Source organism: Tachyglossus aculeatus, chromosome 5 (genome assembly GCF_015852505.1).
Source record: "Tachyglossus aculeatus isolate mTacAcu1 chromosome 5, mTacAcu1.pri, whole genome shotgun sequence".
Taxonomy (NCBI): Eukaryota; Metazoa; Chordata; class Mammalia; order Monotremata; family Tachyglossidae; genus Tachyglossus; species Tachyglossus aculeatus.
The window spans coordinates 33813640-33829870 of record NC_052070.1 but is presented as its reverse complement, the minus strand read 5'-3'; the positions used below and the strand labels follow the sequence as shown (position 1 = coordinate 33829870).

General features: G+C 51.5%; 1 protein-coding gene across 2 annotated transcripts in view; it reads right to left on the bottom strand.

The window, feature by feature from the left end:
* Positions 1–16231, bottom strand: part of EPHB2 (EPH receptor B2) — a 317134-nt gene that overhangs the window by 47153 nt on the left and 253750 nt on the right. For both annotated transcript variants that reach the window (XM_038746709.1, XM_038746710.1), the window contains exons 4-5: positions 11285–11440; positions 9078–9413 (exon numbers count right to left, since the gene is read on the bottom strand). In XM_038746709.1, the coding sequence (XP_038602637.1) occupies positions 9078–9413; positions 11285–11440 (492 nt within the window). The remainder of the gene's footprint in view (positions 1–9077; positions 9414–11284; positions 11441–16231) is intronic.

Genomic DNA, 16231 nt, shown 5'->3' with positions numbered 1-16231 from the left:
CCCCACCATCTACTCCATCAGCTTGACCCTTCAGCCATCTGAGCACTCTCTGGTCTATATGTTGCCAACTTGTACTTCCCAAGCGCTTAGTACAGTGCTCTGCACACAGTAAGTGCTCAATAAATACGATTGAATGAATTAATGAATCGCTCTGGTCTGTTCATTTATCTGCTGTGGATGAATAATGGCCCTTGGTTGCATTATCCATACCCGCCCTCTTGCTTTTTCTGCCATTGCTTTGTCAATCAATCAATGGTATTTATTGAGCGTTTACTGTGTGCAGAGGACTGTACTAGCGCTTGGGAAAGTACAGTATAACAGAGTTGGTAGATGTGTTCCCTGACCACAGTGAGCTTGCAGTCTATTTATGAATATGAATAAATAAATTATGCATATGTACATATCCAGTCCCTGCCATTCATTATTTCCTATTTTTTTTATAGTATTCATTAAGCACTTCTATGTTTCAGGAACTTGTACTAAGCACCGGGGTAGATACAAGGAAATCCAGTTGGACACAGCCCCTGTTCCACATGGGGCTCACAGTCTTAATCCCCATTTTACAGATGAGGTAACTGAGGCAGAGAGGTGTTAAGGGACTTGCCCAAGGTCACACAGCAGACAAGTGGCAGAGCGGGGATTAGAACCCAGGTCCTTCTGATTCCCAAGCTTGTGCTCTATCCAGTAGGCCAGGCTGCTTCTCTGATTCCCCTCCACTGGATGCTCACCACCCTTTGTGGCCACAAACTGTGCCCGGTTCATCTGGGAATCATATCTGCTGTTTTTCTCTGCTCGGCCTGATGATCTCTGTTTGGGTCAGCCTGGCCTGCTCGGACAGGAAGCCTTGAGATTGTCTCCAGTGGGATGGGGTCTGGCCCAAAGTCCCATTCCAGAAGTTGCTTACTGAAAGCTTTGTATGTGGAGAAATCTCGGGGAAGGGGAGGCCGGGGAGAGGAGGAGGGGTCTGGTAGGATTACACCAGCCTCTTATCCTGGTCTACACTCATTCAATCAGATTTATTAAGCATTTATTGTGTGCAGAGCACTGTACTAAGCGCTTGGGAAGTACAATACAGCAATAAAGAGCAAACAACCCCTGCCCACAATGAGCTCAGAGTCTAGTCGGGGGGCCAATGATCCACTGGCCAGCCCCCTCCTACTCCTATTCATAATCATAATAATAACAATAATAATAATGGTATTTGGTGCTTACTCTGTGCTAGGCACTGTACTAAGCGCAGGGGTAGATACAAGATAATTGGGTTGGACATAATCCCTGTCCCACGTAGGGCTCATTTTACAGATGAAGTGACTGAGGCAGAGAGAAGTGAAGTGCCTAGCCCAAGATCACATAGCAGACACGTGAGAAGCAGCGTGGCTCAGTGGAAAAGAGACCGGGCTTTGGAGTCAGAGATCATGGGTTCAAATCCCGTCTTTGCCAATTGTCAGCTGTGTGACTTTGGGCAAGTCACTTAACTTCTCTGGGCCTCAGTTCCCTCATCTGGAAAATGGGGATTAAGACTGTGCGCTCCCCCCGTGGGACAACCTGATCACCTCGTAACCTCCCCAGCACTTAGAACAGTGCTTTGCACATAGTAAGTGCTTAATAAAAGCCATTATTATTATTATTATTAGGTGGCAGGGCCGGGGTTAGAACCCATGATCTCCTGATTCCCAGGCCAGTGCTCTATGTCTCAGCCTCTCTTCCCTCCCACCACTTCCCACCCTATCTTCCCTATCCCCCTGCCCCATCCCATCCTTCCATATCCTGCCTGCCTCCTTCCACCTGGACTTGGGCCAGGACGCAGCCCCTCTAGGACTTGTCTGGGCCCAGATCAGAGCGGGCAACCTCTGGGTGGTCTGGGTGGTGACCTTCCTGGGTGGTCCGTGACAAGGCCGGTCCCCAATTATCTGCCCCCTGGCCTGTCCTCAGGAGAGAAGCCAGGCTCAGGGGAAGACTGACTTGCTCACTCCCACTCTGGCTCTGCGTCTGGTGCTTATGGGGGCTGCAGGAAGCCATGGACCCGATGCCCTGGGGCTACCTGGAGGGCAGTTGCTTAGGACCACCCTAGAAGGGCTGAGGGCATTGGTCCCCTGCAATGAAGACAAGATACTGTTGGGGGGAGGCAGCTGAGGGATCTCTGCCCCCGCCAACTCAGGACCCATGGGAGCTTGGCCTTCCTGCCTCCTGGCCCCCTCTCAGGGTAAATGGTCAGGTCAGATCAGTCTGGCTCCCTCAAAGCTCAAAGAGTCCTGGCTATTCAGGCTGCAACCTCTTGGGGGGCTTCCCACCCCTCCCTGACCCCATCCCTCTCTAGGTCCCAGCCAGGCCCTGGGGCCCATCCCTGGTTCCCCTGAGTTCCCGGGCTTAGCTGGCAGGCTTGGGTTACGAGCGGGATAACCCTCTCCTCTGATCACTTTAAGCTCCGTGACTCATGCCATGTCAGAGAGCCGACATTTGTTCTGAAAAACGATCAAGGCAGGGACCCGCAGCCATCCCGGTCGGGCCATTCCTCAGAGAGCCGGAGACGTTAGCAATGGAAAAATGGAACAGCTGGGCACTCTCTTCCACCATCTCTGCTGCCCCTGGCAGGCCTTCCCACCAGCCCTCCCACCGGTCCATACTATCATCCCTTGTGACTGGCTCACACCACTTCCCACCAGACCGCCCACCGGCCCTCCCTGCTGGCCCACAGTTCCTCCCACTGGCCATCCCACCAGCTCTTTCTCCTAGCCCTTCCTGCTGGCCCACAATACCTCCCACCAGCCCTCCACCAGCCCTCCTCCCGGTCCATGCCACCGGCTTTCCCACTGGCCCACACTCCCAGCCCATACTGCCGGCTTCCCATTCTCAGGTTTCGGGGCTTGGAGTTACTTCCACTGGAAGCTGGTCAGTGGGGAATTCTGGCATTTTCAATTACCAGCCTGCAGCAGTGGTGGCGGGAATGGGGTCATAGTGCCTCTGACCCCTTCATGATGATGGGGTGAGGAGAAAGGAGGGAAGAAAAATGGAACATCTGGGAGCTCTCCTCCACCATCGCCACTGCCCCTGCCTGACCCTCACACCAGGCCGCCGTTCTGGCCCACGTTGCCTCCCGTTGGCCCTCCCACCAGTCCACACCACCGGCCCTTCCACTGGACAACTGGTGCTGAGGTGGTTTAGTGGAACCGCAGGGAGGGTGGGTTGGCGGAAACAGCCAAGAGGGTGTAGGCTTTGTCTAGTCACTCTCTCTCAGACCAGATTCCAGTCCCCCCACGATTCGGCATCCTCACCCCTGCCTCAACTTCTATCCTTCCCATAGCTCCTCCCTGGCCCACAGAGTTTTCTGTCTGACCTGATTACTGCATATCTATGCCAGCACTTCACACAGTGCTTGGCACACAGTAGTCACTTAACAAACAGTCCCACCATTATAATAATTATCATGGGCTGGGAGGCAGGCGGGCTGTGGGCCAAGGAGGGTGCCCAGCACAACGCGCCTAACTTTGTCTGCCTCTTCCGCTCTGGATAATTTGGTATGAGCAGAGGGGCAGCAGTAGACACAGCAGCCTTGCCTTCTTGGGAAGGAGTTTGCCAGTCCTGGTTTCCTCAGGCACTGACTTGTGGTCCCCTAAGGATGACCTAGCAGCCCCCTTGACTGCACTCATTCAATCATATTTATTGAGCACTTACGGTGTGCAGAGCACTCTACTAAGCCCTTGGGAAAGTACAATACGACAATAAACAGACACAGTCCCTGCCCACAACAAGCTTACAGTGTTCACCTGGCCCAAGGGGACACGTCCAACTGGACATCCACAGTCATCTGGGCCTGTCCTTGAGGAAAGCTGAATTGAGGCCAGGCCAACCCTTGTCCATAAAGCGCCCACCAGCTTCCTGGCCTCAACCCCGACATTATATTGGACATCATCTCCTACTGCCACTTAGTCTCCAGGATGGCTTGCTTCTCTCACCACTGCTCTGCTAGGCTTGACCTTTCCACTCTATGACCACCACCACCAAATCCTTGTTAATAATAATAACACCAATGATGGCATTTATTAAGCGCTTACTATGTGCAAAGCACTGTTCTAAGCACTGGGGAGGTTACAAGGTGATCAGGTTGTCCCACAGGGGGCTCACAGTCTTTATCTCCATTTTACAGATGAGGTCACTGAGGCACAGAGAAGTTAAGTGACTTGCCCAAAGTCACACAGCTGACGTTGGCGGAGCCGGGATTTGAACCCCTGACCTCTGACTCCAAAGCCCGTGCTCTTTCCACTGAGCCATGCTGTTTCCTCGGTACAATCCTTGGTGACGTCGTAAACTATTGCATCCTTCTCCTCCTCCTGCATCTGCCCTTTCCCCTCTCCAATCTGTTCTGCCCACTCCTGCCAAAATGATCTCTGCTCATCGATCTGACCAAATCACCCCCCTTAAGCCCCACCCACGGCTGCTCTGACCAACTCTGGATGGAGCCCTTGACAACAAGCTTCTAGGCCCCGCTCCCCTCTCCTCCTCTCATTGCATTATTGACCGGTCTGCGATTCTCACTCCAAGCCAAGGAGCCTTCCCTGCCTCCCTGAGAGAACAGAATTCTCCTGGCCCCTTGTTCACTCCTGCATTCTCTCCTTTCATACCACCCCCTGTGTCTTCCTCCTCTTTCAAGACTGAAATGAAGCCCCACTTCTTTCAGAAAGCCTTCTGACAATCAAATAATCAATCGATTAACAGTATCTACTGAGCACCTACTCATTCATTCATTCAATCGTATTTATTGAGCGCTTACTGTGTGTAGAGCACTGTACTAAGCGCTTGGGAAGTACAAGTTGGCAACATATAGAGACGGTCCCTACCCAACAGCGGGCTTACAGTCTATGTGTGCAGAGCTCTGTACTAAGTGCTGTGGAAAATAAGATAAAGGTGAAAGAGTCCCTGTTCTCAAGTGCTGGCTGTCTAATGTGGGAGCCAGGAAGTCAGAGAATTCTTGGCTAAGTAAGAGGGACAGGAGAAAGGAGAAAGCAGACACTGATAATAGCAGAAGGCTGGGAAGAAATAGTTAAACAGTGAGGCTTAGTGGATAGAGCAAGAGTCTGGGAGCCAGAAGGGCTTGGGTTCTAATCCTGGTTCAACCAGATAATAATTAATAATAATAGTAATAATGATGGCATTTGTTAAGCACTTACTATGTGCAAAGCACTGTTCTAAGCGTTGGGGGGATACATGGCGATCAGGTTGTCCCACGTGGGGCTCACAGTCTTAATCCTCCTTTTACAGATGAGGTAACTGAGGCTCAGAGAAGTCAAGTGACTTGCCCAAGATCACACAGCAGATGTGTGGCGGAGCAGGGATTCGAACCCATGACCTCTGACTCCAAAGCCCGTGCTCTTTCCACTGAGCCACACTGCTTCTCAATAATTATTATTATTACTGCTCATACTACAACTCCTGTACTACTACCACAATTACTATTACTCCTACTGCTATGTATATATGTATATACCTGTATATATGTATATATGTTTGTACGTATTTATTACTCTATTTATTTATTTATTTTATTTGTACATATTTATTCTATTTATTTTATTTTGTTAGTATGTTTTGTCTTGTTGTCTGTCTCCCCCTTCTAGACTGTGAGCCCACTGTTGGGTAGGGACCGTCTCTATGTGTTGCCAACTTGTACTTCCAAAGTGCTTAGTACAGTGCTCTGCACACAGTAAGCGCTCAATAAATACGATTGAATGAATGAATGAATACTACTCCTACCATTACTACAATCCCTATTACTACTACTGATACTACTGCTTCTACTACTACTACTACTAATAATGATGGCATTTATTAAGCGCTTATTATATGCCAAGCACTGTTCTAAGCACTGGAGAAGATACAAGGTAATCAGGTTGTTCCACACGGGGCTCACAGTCTTAATCCCCATTTTACAGATGAGGTAACTGAGGCACAAAGACGTTAAGTGACTTGCCCAAAGTCACACAGCTGACAAGTGGCAGAGTAAGGATTAGTAGCAGCAGCTACTACTACTATTCCTTTTTCTTACTACTACTCTCGCTCCTACTACTAAGACACCATCAATCCCCAAGAAATACCCTCCATATCTCCGTTTGTGGTATGATAGACCCGGCTGGGAGGCAGCGAGACTAATAATAATCATAATGAATAATTATGGTACTTTTAAGCACTCCCTCTGCGCCAAGCACTGTTCTAAGCACTGGGGTAGATACATGTTAGTCAGGTGTCCCTGTCCCACCTAGGGCTTACACTCTTAATCCCCATTTTACAGATGAGGTGACTGAAGTCCAGAGAAGTGAAGTGACTTACCCAAGGTCACAAACCAGACATGGAATTAGAACCCATGACCTTCTGATTTCCAAGCCCGTGCTCTATCCACTAAGCTATGCTGCCTTTCAAGAAGCAGCCGGGTCTTGAACTCCCAGTCTCTGAGGGGCAGCAGGAACAAGGCTCCTTTCAGTAAGTGCTTAACAAACGCCTCAATTATAAATAACATTATGAGAGCTGAGCAAGGCCCAGGAGCAGACCAACAGAGCGAATTGAGAAAGGAGGGTGTGAGAGAGTTGTATTTTCTCTTTCTCTCTAGCCTAGCCAGGCTGGTCCTCCACTGCTCCTAAGACCCCAGTGAGTTCTAGCCTTGAGGATCTGGGGTTTCTCCTCCAGGGAGTGGTGAGCTGGGGTGGGAAATGGGGGGCCAGAGCCCCCCGGTCAGTGGGCTGAATTGTCTTGGAATCTAATCTCTGGGGTTTTGTCCCCTTCCCTCTGACCATCTGGTGACCGGGCAGGATTGTCTCAGGGTCCAAATCCCTGGGGTTCTGCCCCCCTCCCCAATATGCCCAGGGAATGCAGTCTCAGCCCCCAAACCGGACAATCCTGGGACTGCCTTGGGAGGATCAGGGGGATGTTTTTCAGCAGCCCACGTCTCTCTGGACTGTTTGCAAGTAACTGGGCTATTGGAAAGGGGCCCAGAATCAGTTTTGGCCCATCCGATACAGATGAAATGATCTAAAACTCCATGGAAAGAAGCTGTTCCATTCCCCTTCCCCTACAAGAACCCCTAACTGAACCCCCTGCCTCTCCCTGCCCACTCCTGCCCAGCTCCCGGGAGAGTCCAGCCCTTTCAGAGGAGCCAGAGCAGAACAACGCTGGCCCATCCATCCATCTGTCCCTCCATCCGCCTGTCAGGGAGCCAATCAATAAGCCAGTCAGTCAGACAATTGGTCAGCCGGTCAGCCGGCCATGCAGCCTGTCACTCCGCCACCCGGCATTTAGTGAGCTCATCACTAAAGAAGCAGAGCCTCGACCCGCTCACTCCCTGCACCCTGTCTTCCATTGACTCCCCCTCCCTCATCTCCACACACAGCTTCCCTCGCCCTTCCAGAAATCGCACCTCTCAGGTGGGATCAGCCCTAGGTCCTCTGCTCATTTCATGGAGAACTGGTCAAAGTGCCACCTTAGGTCCTCTAGCTCCCCACCAAACACCACCTGCCTGACCCTTTTTTTAAAAAAAAAGTATTATTATGGCATTTATTAAGCACTTACTATGAACCAGGCACTGTACTAGGTGCAGGGACAGATAATAACACTAATAACGATGATGGTATTTGTTATGTGCTTACTATGTGTTAAACATTTTTCTAAGCACTGGGGTAGACACAAGCTAATCAGGGCTAATCAGGTTGGACACAGTCCCTGTCTCACATGGGGCTCACAGTCTTCCTCCCCATTTTCCAGATGAGGTAACTGAGGCCCAGAGAAGTGAAGTAATTTGTTCAAGGCCTCACAGCAGACACTTGTGGGATTGTGGGATTAGAACCCTTCTCCCCATCCCTCCCAAGGGAGCACTGGGATTTTCCCCTGGCTCTCCTTAGCTTCTGGGAGGGGCAGCACCGTGGGTTAAGCAAAGGCTCCAGAGCCCTGATGGTAGGGGAGTTATTAAGCCAGTTGGGGCTCGGGGGACCGGAGCAGGGGAAGGGACTGGTGGGGGGGCTGGGGCTTGGGCCAGGGCCAGGACTGGGGCATGCCACTGGGCAGCCAAAGCAGTCGGCATCTCCCGTTCTTTCGGGTGGGGGAAGAGTGTGACTGATTGTGAGTATTCCTGCCCATCTGGGAGCCTCCAACACCCCGAATCCTTGGGGAGGAGTCAACTGCGGCTGGCTGGGAGAGACGAGGACGAGGAGGGACCCTGCAGGGGGAGCTGGAGCCTAGCAGCACACCCACAGCCGGGCCTTCAGGTGGCTCTAACACTTCTGCTGGAAAGGGGGAAATATTCACAGCTGATGCTTTAATGGACCAACTGCCTTTCTTAATTGCCGGGTGCGAAACTGGAGCATTAAACAGTTTATAAAACACTTTGTGACTAACTTTGTGGAAGACTGTCAGATCCCCAGAAGCCTCTGGAGTCCTTATGTGATACCAAAAGGTGTTCAAAATCTCATAAAGACCCATTCGGGCGCGCGTGCGCACACGCACACACACACCACACATGCACAAACCCTGAAATTCACACAGACAACCCGACACCCTGAAACACACACACACACCCACCATCCCCCCCGCCCGTGACACACTCTCACCCACAGTACACCCTCTGGAAATTGTACCTATCAGAGGGGAAATCATCCTGCAGCCTAGCAACCTCCAGCAGGGTCCCTTGCCCAAGAATAGCCAGGACCCCAGTGGAGTCCCCTCCCCAGCAAAGTCCTTGGAAGGTGGAACACTCTGGATAGAGTTGTACTTGTACTTCCCAAGTGCTTGGTACGATGCTCTGCACACAGTAAGTGCTCAATAAATACGATTGAATGAATGAATGAATAAATACGATTGAATGAATGAATGAATAAATACGATTGAATGAATGAATAAATAAATACGAATGAATGAATGAATGAATGAATGAGTGAATGAGTTTGAGCACTGAGACTTGAAGTGGCAGCCTGAGAACAACCCCTCCACTCCCCAGTGCCAGATTCCATGAGGCCCAGCTGGGGCAGCCTCCTTCCCTTCTGGCCTCCTCCCCCCTCCTCCTAGCCTCCCCCCATCCCGTCTCCCCCATCCCGCCTCACCGGCTTGGTTAGTGGTGATGTTCACGGAGGCGAACTGGGGCGAGAAGGGGCTCTGGTCGGTGACGCCGTTGACGGCCTGGACCTCGAAGGTGTACTGAGTGTGGGCCAGGAGGTCACTGATGTAGACACGGGGCTCAGTCAGGCCCAGCTGCCGGGGGGCAAATTGCACGTTGTCCCCGCAGCGGGTACAGGCTCCTCTCCCCGATCCGCAGCTCTTACAGATGATGTTGTAAACCAGGTCCTCGCGGCCCCCAGCGTCCCGCGGCGGGGTCCACTCCAGCATCAGGGACGTCTCGTTGACGCTGGAGATGACTGTTTGAGGAGCAGAGGGGATGGCTGCAAAGGGGTGGGAGAATAATAATGGCATTTATTAAGTACTTACTATGTTCAAAGCACTGTTCTAAGCGCTAGAGAGGTTAAAGGTGATCACGTTGTCCCACGGGGGGCTCACAGTCTTCATCTCCATTTTACAGATGAGGTAACTGAGGCACAGAGAAGTGAAGTGACTTGCCCAAAGTCACACAGCTGACAATTGGCGGAGCCGGGATTTGAACCCATGACCTCTGACTCCAAAGCCCGGGCTCTTTCCACTGAGCCACGCTTCTAGACTGTGAGCCCGCTGTTGGGTAGGGACCGTCTCTATATGTTGCCAACTTGTACTTCTCAAGTGCTTAGTACAGTGCTCTGCATACACTAAGCACTCAATAAATACGATTGAATGAATGAATGAATGAATACAAGCAAACTGGGTTGGATACAGTTCCTGTCTCACATTGGGCTCACAGTCTTAATCCCCATTTTACAGATGAGGTTAACTGAGGCACAGAGAAATGAAGTGATTTGCCCAAGGTCACACAGCAGACAAAGGGCAGGACTGGGATTAGAACTCATGACCTCCCGACTCCCAGGTCAATGCTCTATCCACTAGGCCACCCTACTTCTCTAAAAATTGTACTAATTACTATATACGATGGCCCTGAGCTGGTGAGGAGACCGAGGCACGAGGAAGCCCATGGGGTGGCAGGCCCAGCATGGACAAAGAGAACTTGGTTCCCTCCTGGAGAGCAGAGTCATTATCCAAATTCTGCAGAATTCCAGCAGAATTCCTTCCTCTCCCCTCCTTCCTTCCTCTCCCCCTCCTTCCTTCCTCTCCCCGTCCTCCCTTCCTCTCCCCCTCCTCCCCCCTCTATCCCCTCTGCCTTACCTCCTTCCCTTCCCCACAGCACCTGTATATATGTTTGTTCATATTTATTACTCTATTTATTTATTCTACTTGTACATATCTATTCTATTTATTTCATTTTGTTAATATATTTTGTTTTGTTCTCTGTCTCCCCCTTCTAGACTGTGAGCCCACTGTTGGGTAGGGACCGTCTCTGTATGTTGCCAACTTGTACTTCCCAAGCGCTTAGTACAGTGCTCTGCACACAGTAAGCGTTCAATAAATACCGATTGATTGATTGAGGATGCCTCCCAATTAGAGCCGGCATTCACACCCAGCCACCACAGGACAGCTGGAGAGGGTGGCCCTCTGGGTGCTGCCCACCCAAAATCCTTCCTCTCACCTCCTGGCTTCAGCTTAGACAGGCCTTCCTGCTTCTCCTCTTCTCCTTCTCCCCTCCTGCTTCTTTTCTTCCTCCCCACTCCCACCTTTTCCTCCCGACCCAGGGCCCAACAGCAATCGGGGTCCTGCACTACCAGCCCGGGGCCCATCCTCCTGCTCCCCCGGCCCTCTGGGGTCTGTCCTTGGAAGACCCCCGTACATACATTCAGGCGAGGAGCTGGGGAGCAGATTTGTAGTCGTTTAGTGTAGCTGCCTAGACTGGGCTTAGCTGAATGTGTTTTCCGGACCCAGCCGCCTACACAAGCGAGAAATTTCCTGGTCATTGTTCCTGCATTTGGTTGGATCCTGAACCTGCAGATTCTGACCTGAGAGTGTTTTTTTCTAATCGCTTCCCTGACCCCATTAGGGACTTCTCCGCTGGCTCCATACAAAGTGAATCTGACCCCTGTCCCCTCAACCCCCTGGTCCGCCCGATCCTCCCCACTCACACACTTCCCCCCTCCTTCTGCTCTGAACAGCTGTTCGGAGCATGCCCATCTTTGGTCACGGACCATACATCGGGGATGTGCAAGCAGAAAGGCCCGGGGGAATCTCCCGTCCCGATCCCGTGTCGCTATGGGCCACAGTCACCCGGGGGACGTACTGGTGCAGGGCATGTCCAGGGGGTCCAAGTCAGCCCGGTAGTAGCCATTGCGGCAGACGCAGCTGGTGGCCCCCTCCGAAGTGGTGCGGCTGTTGATGGGACAGTGGGTGCATCCTTCATCACCTTGATTGGCTTTAAACGTTCCTGATGGGCAGCCTGCAATGGAAGAGACACACGTCAGTCACCTGCAGAGGAGCCCGGAGCCCAGAGTTAGCCAGCTCGGCCCAGGGGGTGGTATCCCACTGGGGTTCAGGGAGGCTGGCTGCAGATTTGGGCCACCTGAGGGTCTGCGGGGGCTGTGTATGACACATCAGGCTAACGGCGGAAGGCAATGGCAGACATCTGCCCGAACTTCGGAACCCGGAGCACCTCTCTGGGGAAAGGGAGGGACCTTTTTCCACCTCCTCACTGCCCAGAGCCACGGTGCCCCCTGCCAGGGCCCTGCCCTTTGAAACAGGTGCCGCTCCCGACTCGAGTGCACAGGAGCAAATATCATGCCGCCTCTTCAGATGGTGAGTCCTGAGGTGGTCGCGTTGCTCTCTGGAGCAACCGAAACCAGTCAGCACTCAGCTAATCCCATGACCGCTATCAGGAATGCCGTGAGAGACGTGGGTGGGAATGCAGTTGGAGAGCTCTGGGAATGCCTTTCCCTTAGAATCTGGGAGCCCTCCAAGGACTGTTGTTGCTCTTCCCGGCTGCAGCCACCGGGCCTGTGGCAAGGAGAACTACTCTCTCTGGGGTTGAGGAGAATGAGGGATGGGGGAAGAGTCACTGTCTGTTGGATATTAGGAGGGAGGGCATTCCAGGCCAGAGGCAGGACATGGGCGAGAGGTCGGCCGCGAGATAGACAAGATCAAGGTTCAGCGAGAAGGTCAGCATTAGAGGAGCAAAGTGTGTAGGCTGGATAGTTGTAGGAGAGGAGCGAAATATAATACAGCAGAGTTGGTGGACACATACCCTGTCCACAACGAGCTTACAGTGTCAAGGGAGAAACAGACATGAACATAAATAATTTATAGATATGTACATCCATTTATAGACACAAACACCCTACCTTGGCATGGTGCATTGTTCTTGGTACTTGGGAAGTACCTAATAATGAAACGACCCATTTCAATTAATCAATGGTATGTACCGGACGCTTACTATGTGCAGAGTTCCTGCCCACGAGGAGCTTACAAACGGAATATGTAAGATATGTATGTGAGCGCCAAGGGAGCTGGGGTATCTTAAGTGCTTGCTTAGGTGGTGTGGGAGAGCCGAGGTGGCAGGAGAGGACGGAAGAGTGGTGATGATGAGAAATGAATCCGGGAAGGCCTCCTGGAGGAGATACGACCTCAGAATAATAATAATAATAATAATAATAATAATAATAATAATAATGGCATTTATTAAGTGCTTACTATGTGCAAAGCATTGTTCTAAGTGCTGGGGAGGTTACAAGGTGATCAGGTTGTCCCATATGGAGCTCACAGTCTTAATCCCCATTTTACAGATGAGGTACTGAGGCACAGTGAAGTTCATTCATTCATTCATTCATTCATTCATTCAATCGTATTTATTGAGTGCTTACTGTGTGCAGAGCACTGTACTAAGCGCTTGGGAAGTACAAGTTGGCAACATATAGAGACGGTCCCTACCCAACAGTGGGCTCACAGTCTAGAAGGGGGAGACAGAGAACAAAACAAAACATATTAACAAAATAAAATAAATAGAATAAATATGCACAAATAAAATAGAGTAATAAATACGTACAAACATACATACATATATACAGGTGCTGTGGGGAGGGGAAGGAGGTAAGGGGGGGGTTGGGGAGGGGAAGAGGGGGAGAGGAAGGAGGGGGCTCAATCTGGGGCTCAGTAGGTTTTAAGTGTTTGAAAGATTGCAAAGGTTCTCCACGAACAAAGGCAAGGATCTTTCCTAGTGCTGAGCCAAACCAATTGCTGTAACCAACATGTAGCCCTAATGGAATCCAAATATAGATGCCAGACCTTCCACTTGACTAGACTTTGGATAAAGAGAAGTGACTTGCCCAAAGTCACATAGCTGACAGTTGGCGGAGCTGGGGTTTGGACCCATGACCTCTGACTTCAAAGCCCGTGCTCTTTCCACGGAGCCGCGCTTTGAAGATGAGGCGATCAGTGGTTTGCTGGCTATGAAGAGGGAGGGAGTTCCAGGTGGCAGGCAAGGGCTCAAGAGATGAGAATGAGATACAGCAAATAACTATTTTTGTAAATCCTATACTATCTGCAGTGCTATAGCATCTGCGCAATACTGATTGTGGTATACCATCCTCAGCACTACAGTATTTATGCTTTACTGACTGTGCTATATGTAATCTGTACTATACTGGCCGTACTATACCATCTGCAATGCTACGCTATCAGCGCTATATTGACTGTGTTACACCATCTGCAGTGCTACAGCATCTATGCTATTCTGACTGTGCTCTGCCATCTTCAGTGCTATACGATCTATGCCACACTGACTGTGCTAAAGTACACCATCTGCATTGCTCTATTATCTGTGTTATATCCTATCGGCGCAATTCTGTCTGCACACCTTTCTGTAGACTCCACCTTCTGTCTCATCACCTGTAGACAGCAGCCTATTTTCAAAGACGTTGGCTGAAAAGACTAAGGAAAGACGGCTGTTCCCTTCTCCACTGCACATGGGTACAGACCGCTGATTAGTGCACTGCCGTGGGCGCCGTTTCAGAGCTCACAGTCAGTGGCCATTCTGTCTCTCGCTCCCACGCTCTTCCTGGAGCCTTAAAGAGAGACTGAGAATCACCCCCCTCCCCAACTGGCTGAGGTGGGTGGGACCACCCCCCGCCGGGGGCTCCCAGTGGATTTGGCTCTGGTGTGCAGAGGCCCGGGCTCTTCTGCGTGGCCTGCGGTTTGTGAGGCTGGGCACTGATATGTCCATTCTTCTGCTGCATGGCTCTCCCTGCCCCTCAGCTCAGCTCTCCAGGCCACAGACATTTAGGGCTGATTCAGACGACTGAAAATTGGAGCGACTTGGAGTCCCCGGGGGAGCTCAGACATGGCTGGACCTCTGCATGTAGACAAGGTGCCTTCTTCCAAAGGCGGGTGCGAAGGGAGTCTCTAGGCCCTGTGACTCTGTGATGCTGTGATGTTGTAGCTCTGCGATGCAGTGGGATGGCAACATTGTAATGTTGTATTTCTCCCAAGTGCTTAGTACAGTGCTCTATGCACAGTAAGTGCTCAATAAATATGATTATTTGATTGACTGGGACCTCACCAAGAAATCCTGCTGGGCCTGGCGGCAGCACTGCTACTAAGGGAGTGGGGGTGATTCCACTTCCTGCAGCCTGCCCACCCTCTGGACACCTGTGTTCCCTGCCTGGCCTGTGCCTCAGGTTTCTTTCTTCTCCAGAAAAGGAGGACTGCATCATGGTAATTGGGTCCTCCCTCTGTGCCTGGCCTAGGAGGCCCTGCCCCACTGGACATCTCTGCTCATCACTGGCTCTATTTACGTGTTGACTGATTTCCTTGCCCTCTGCTTAGTGGCTTTGCCCAGAGACCCCGGGGGCTAGGGCCTAGACACCAGCTCAAGGAGGCTCCCAGGGTGGTCTGGTGATTCTTCCAGCACACTGAGAGCCCACCGCCCCCAAGCCTGGGCTCTCAGCAGGCACCTCGGGGCTGAGCGCAGAGGTCACGCTCCATGGCGGGCTTGGGGATTGCCAGCTCTCCCAGCGGGCGGCCCAATTCCTCCAATTTCCTCCCCATTAATCAAGCGCTGAACTTTTTAATTATCTGCCTGCAGGCTTACTCCTTTTCCAGCTCAGCAATTAAGGCCACTTGCAGGCATGGGCCCCGCTGCCACTCTGGCCATATTGTGAGAGGCAGGGTGCAAGGAAGGAAGCCCAGGCCTGCCCAGCCAGGGTTCAGTGAGAGACTGTCAAAGACCCCCTGGTCACCCTAGTCTTCCCAGGGCAGTGGCAAGTGTGGCCGTGAAGGGGGTGGGGACCCCGGAGCCCGGTCAACCTCCGGGCTTCATCCAAAGGGCCTCAACAACTGCAACTGGAAAAAACAACTGCAACCATCAGTGAGGTTTGGGGGTTACCCTTACAGGGAGAGTTCATTTTCTCCTTAGGCTTCCAGGTAAGATCTAAGTCTCTGGGGAAGCCTATGGATTCATTCATTCAGTTATTCATTCATATTTATTGAGCACTTACTGTATGCTTGGGAGAGTACAATGTAACAATGAAGACACATTCCCTGCCCACAACTAGCTTACAGTCTAGAGGACCGTACTGAATCCACTGTACCATGGATTTTCACACACACACACATATGCATGTACACTCACCCACACTCATGACAGCATACAAGGCTCAGGACACCACAGCCTCGAAGGAATCACTGGTGGTCCCCAGTTGTGATGCTTTTTCAGCCCTGACTACGTGCCACGTTCTGGGTTAGACCCTTGACAATCAGGTGGGGGCTCACAGTCTCAGGGAAAGGGAAAACAGGTACTGAAACCTGAGTTTATAGTTGAGGAAACTGAGACACAGAGAAAAGTTAAATGACTGGGCCATGGTCACACAGCGGGCAAGTGGCAAGGAGAGGATTAGAACCCAGGTCCCCTGAATTTCAGGTACTTGTTCTTTCCACAAAGGTATGCTCTTTCTCCAGAGCCCTCACTACATCTGACAGGACTCAGAGTTTGGGAAAGCCCCTCCCATCCCCTGCTGGCCACACTTGGCTGCTGGGCTGGCAGGAGGTGGAAAACAGAGTGGGCCAGGGCCCACACTGAACAACATGGGCATTTCCCAGCCTCTCACACCCTGCTTTGCCACCTGGAATTCCAGAGGTGTGTGTGAATGTGTGTGGGTGTGGCGGAGGGGTGGGCAGAATGCCCAGTTCCAGGCTGGTTCCCGCCACGTTCCTTCATTCATTCAGTTGTATTTACTGAGTG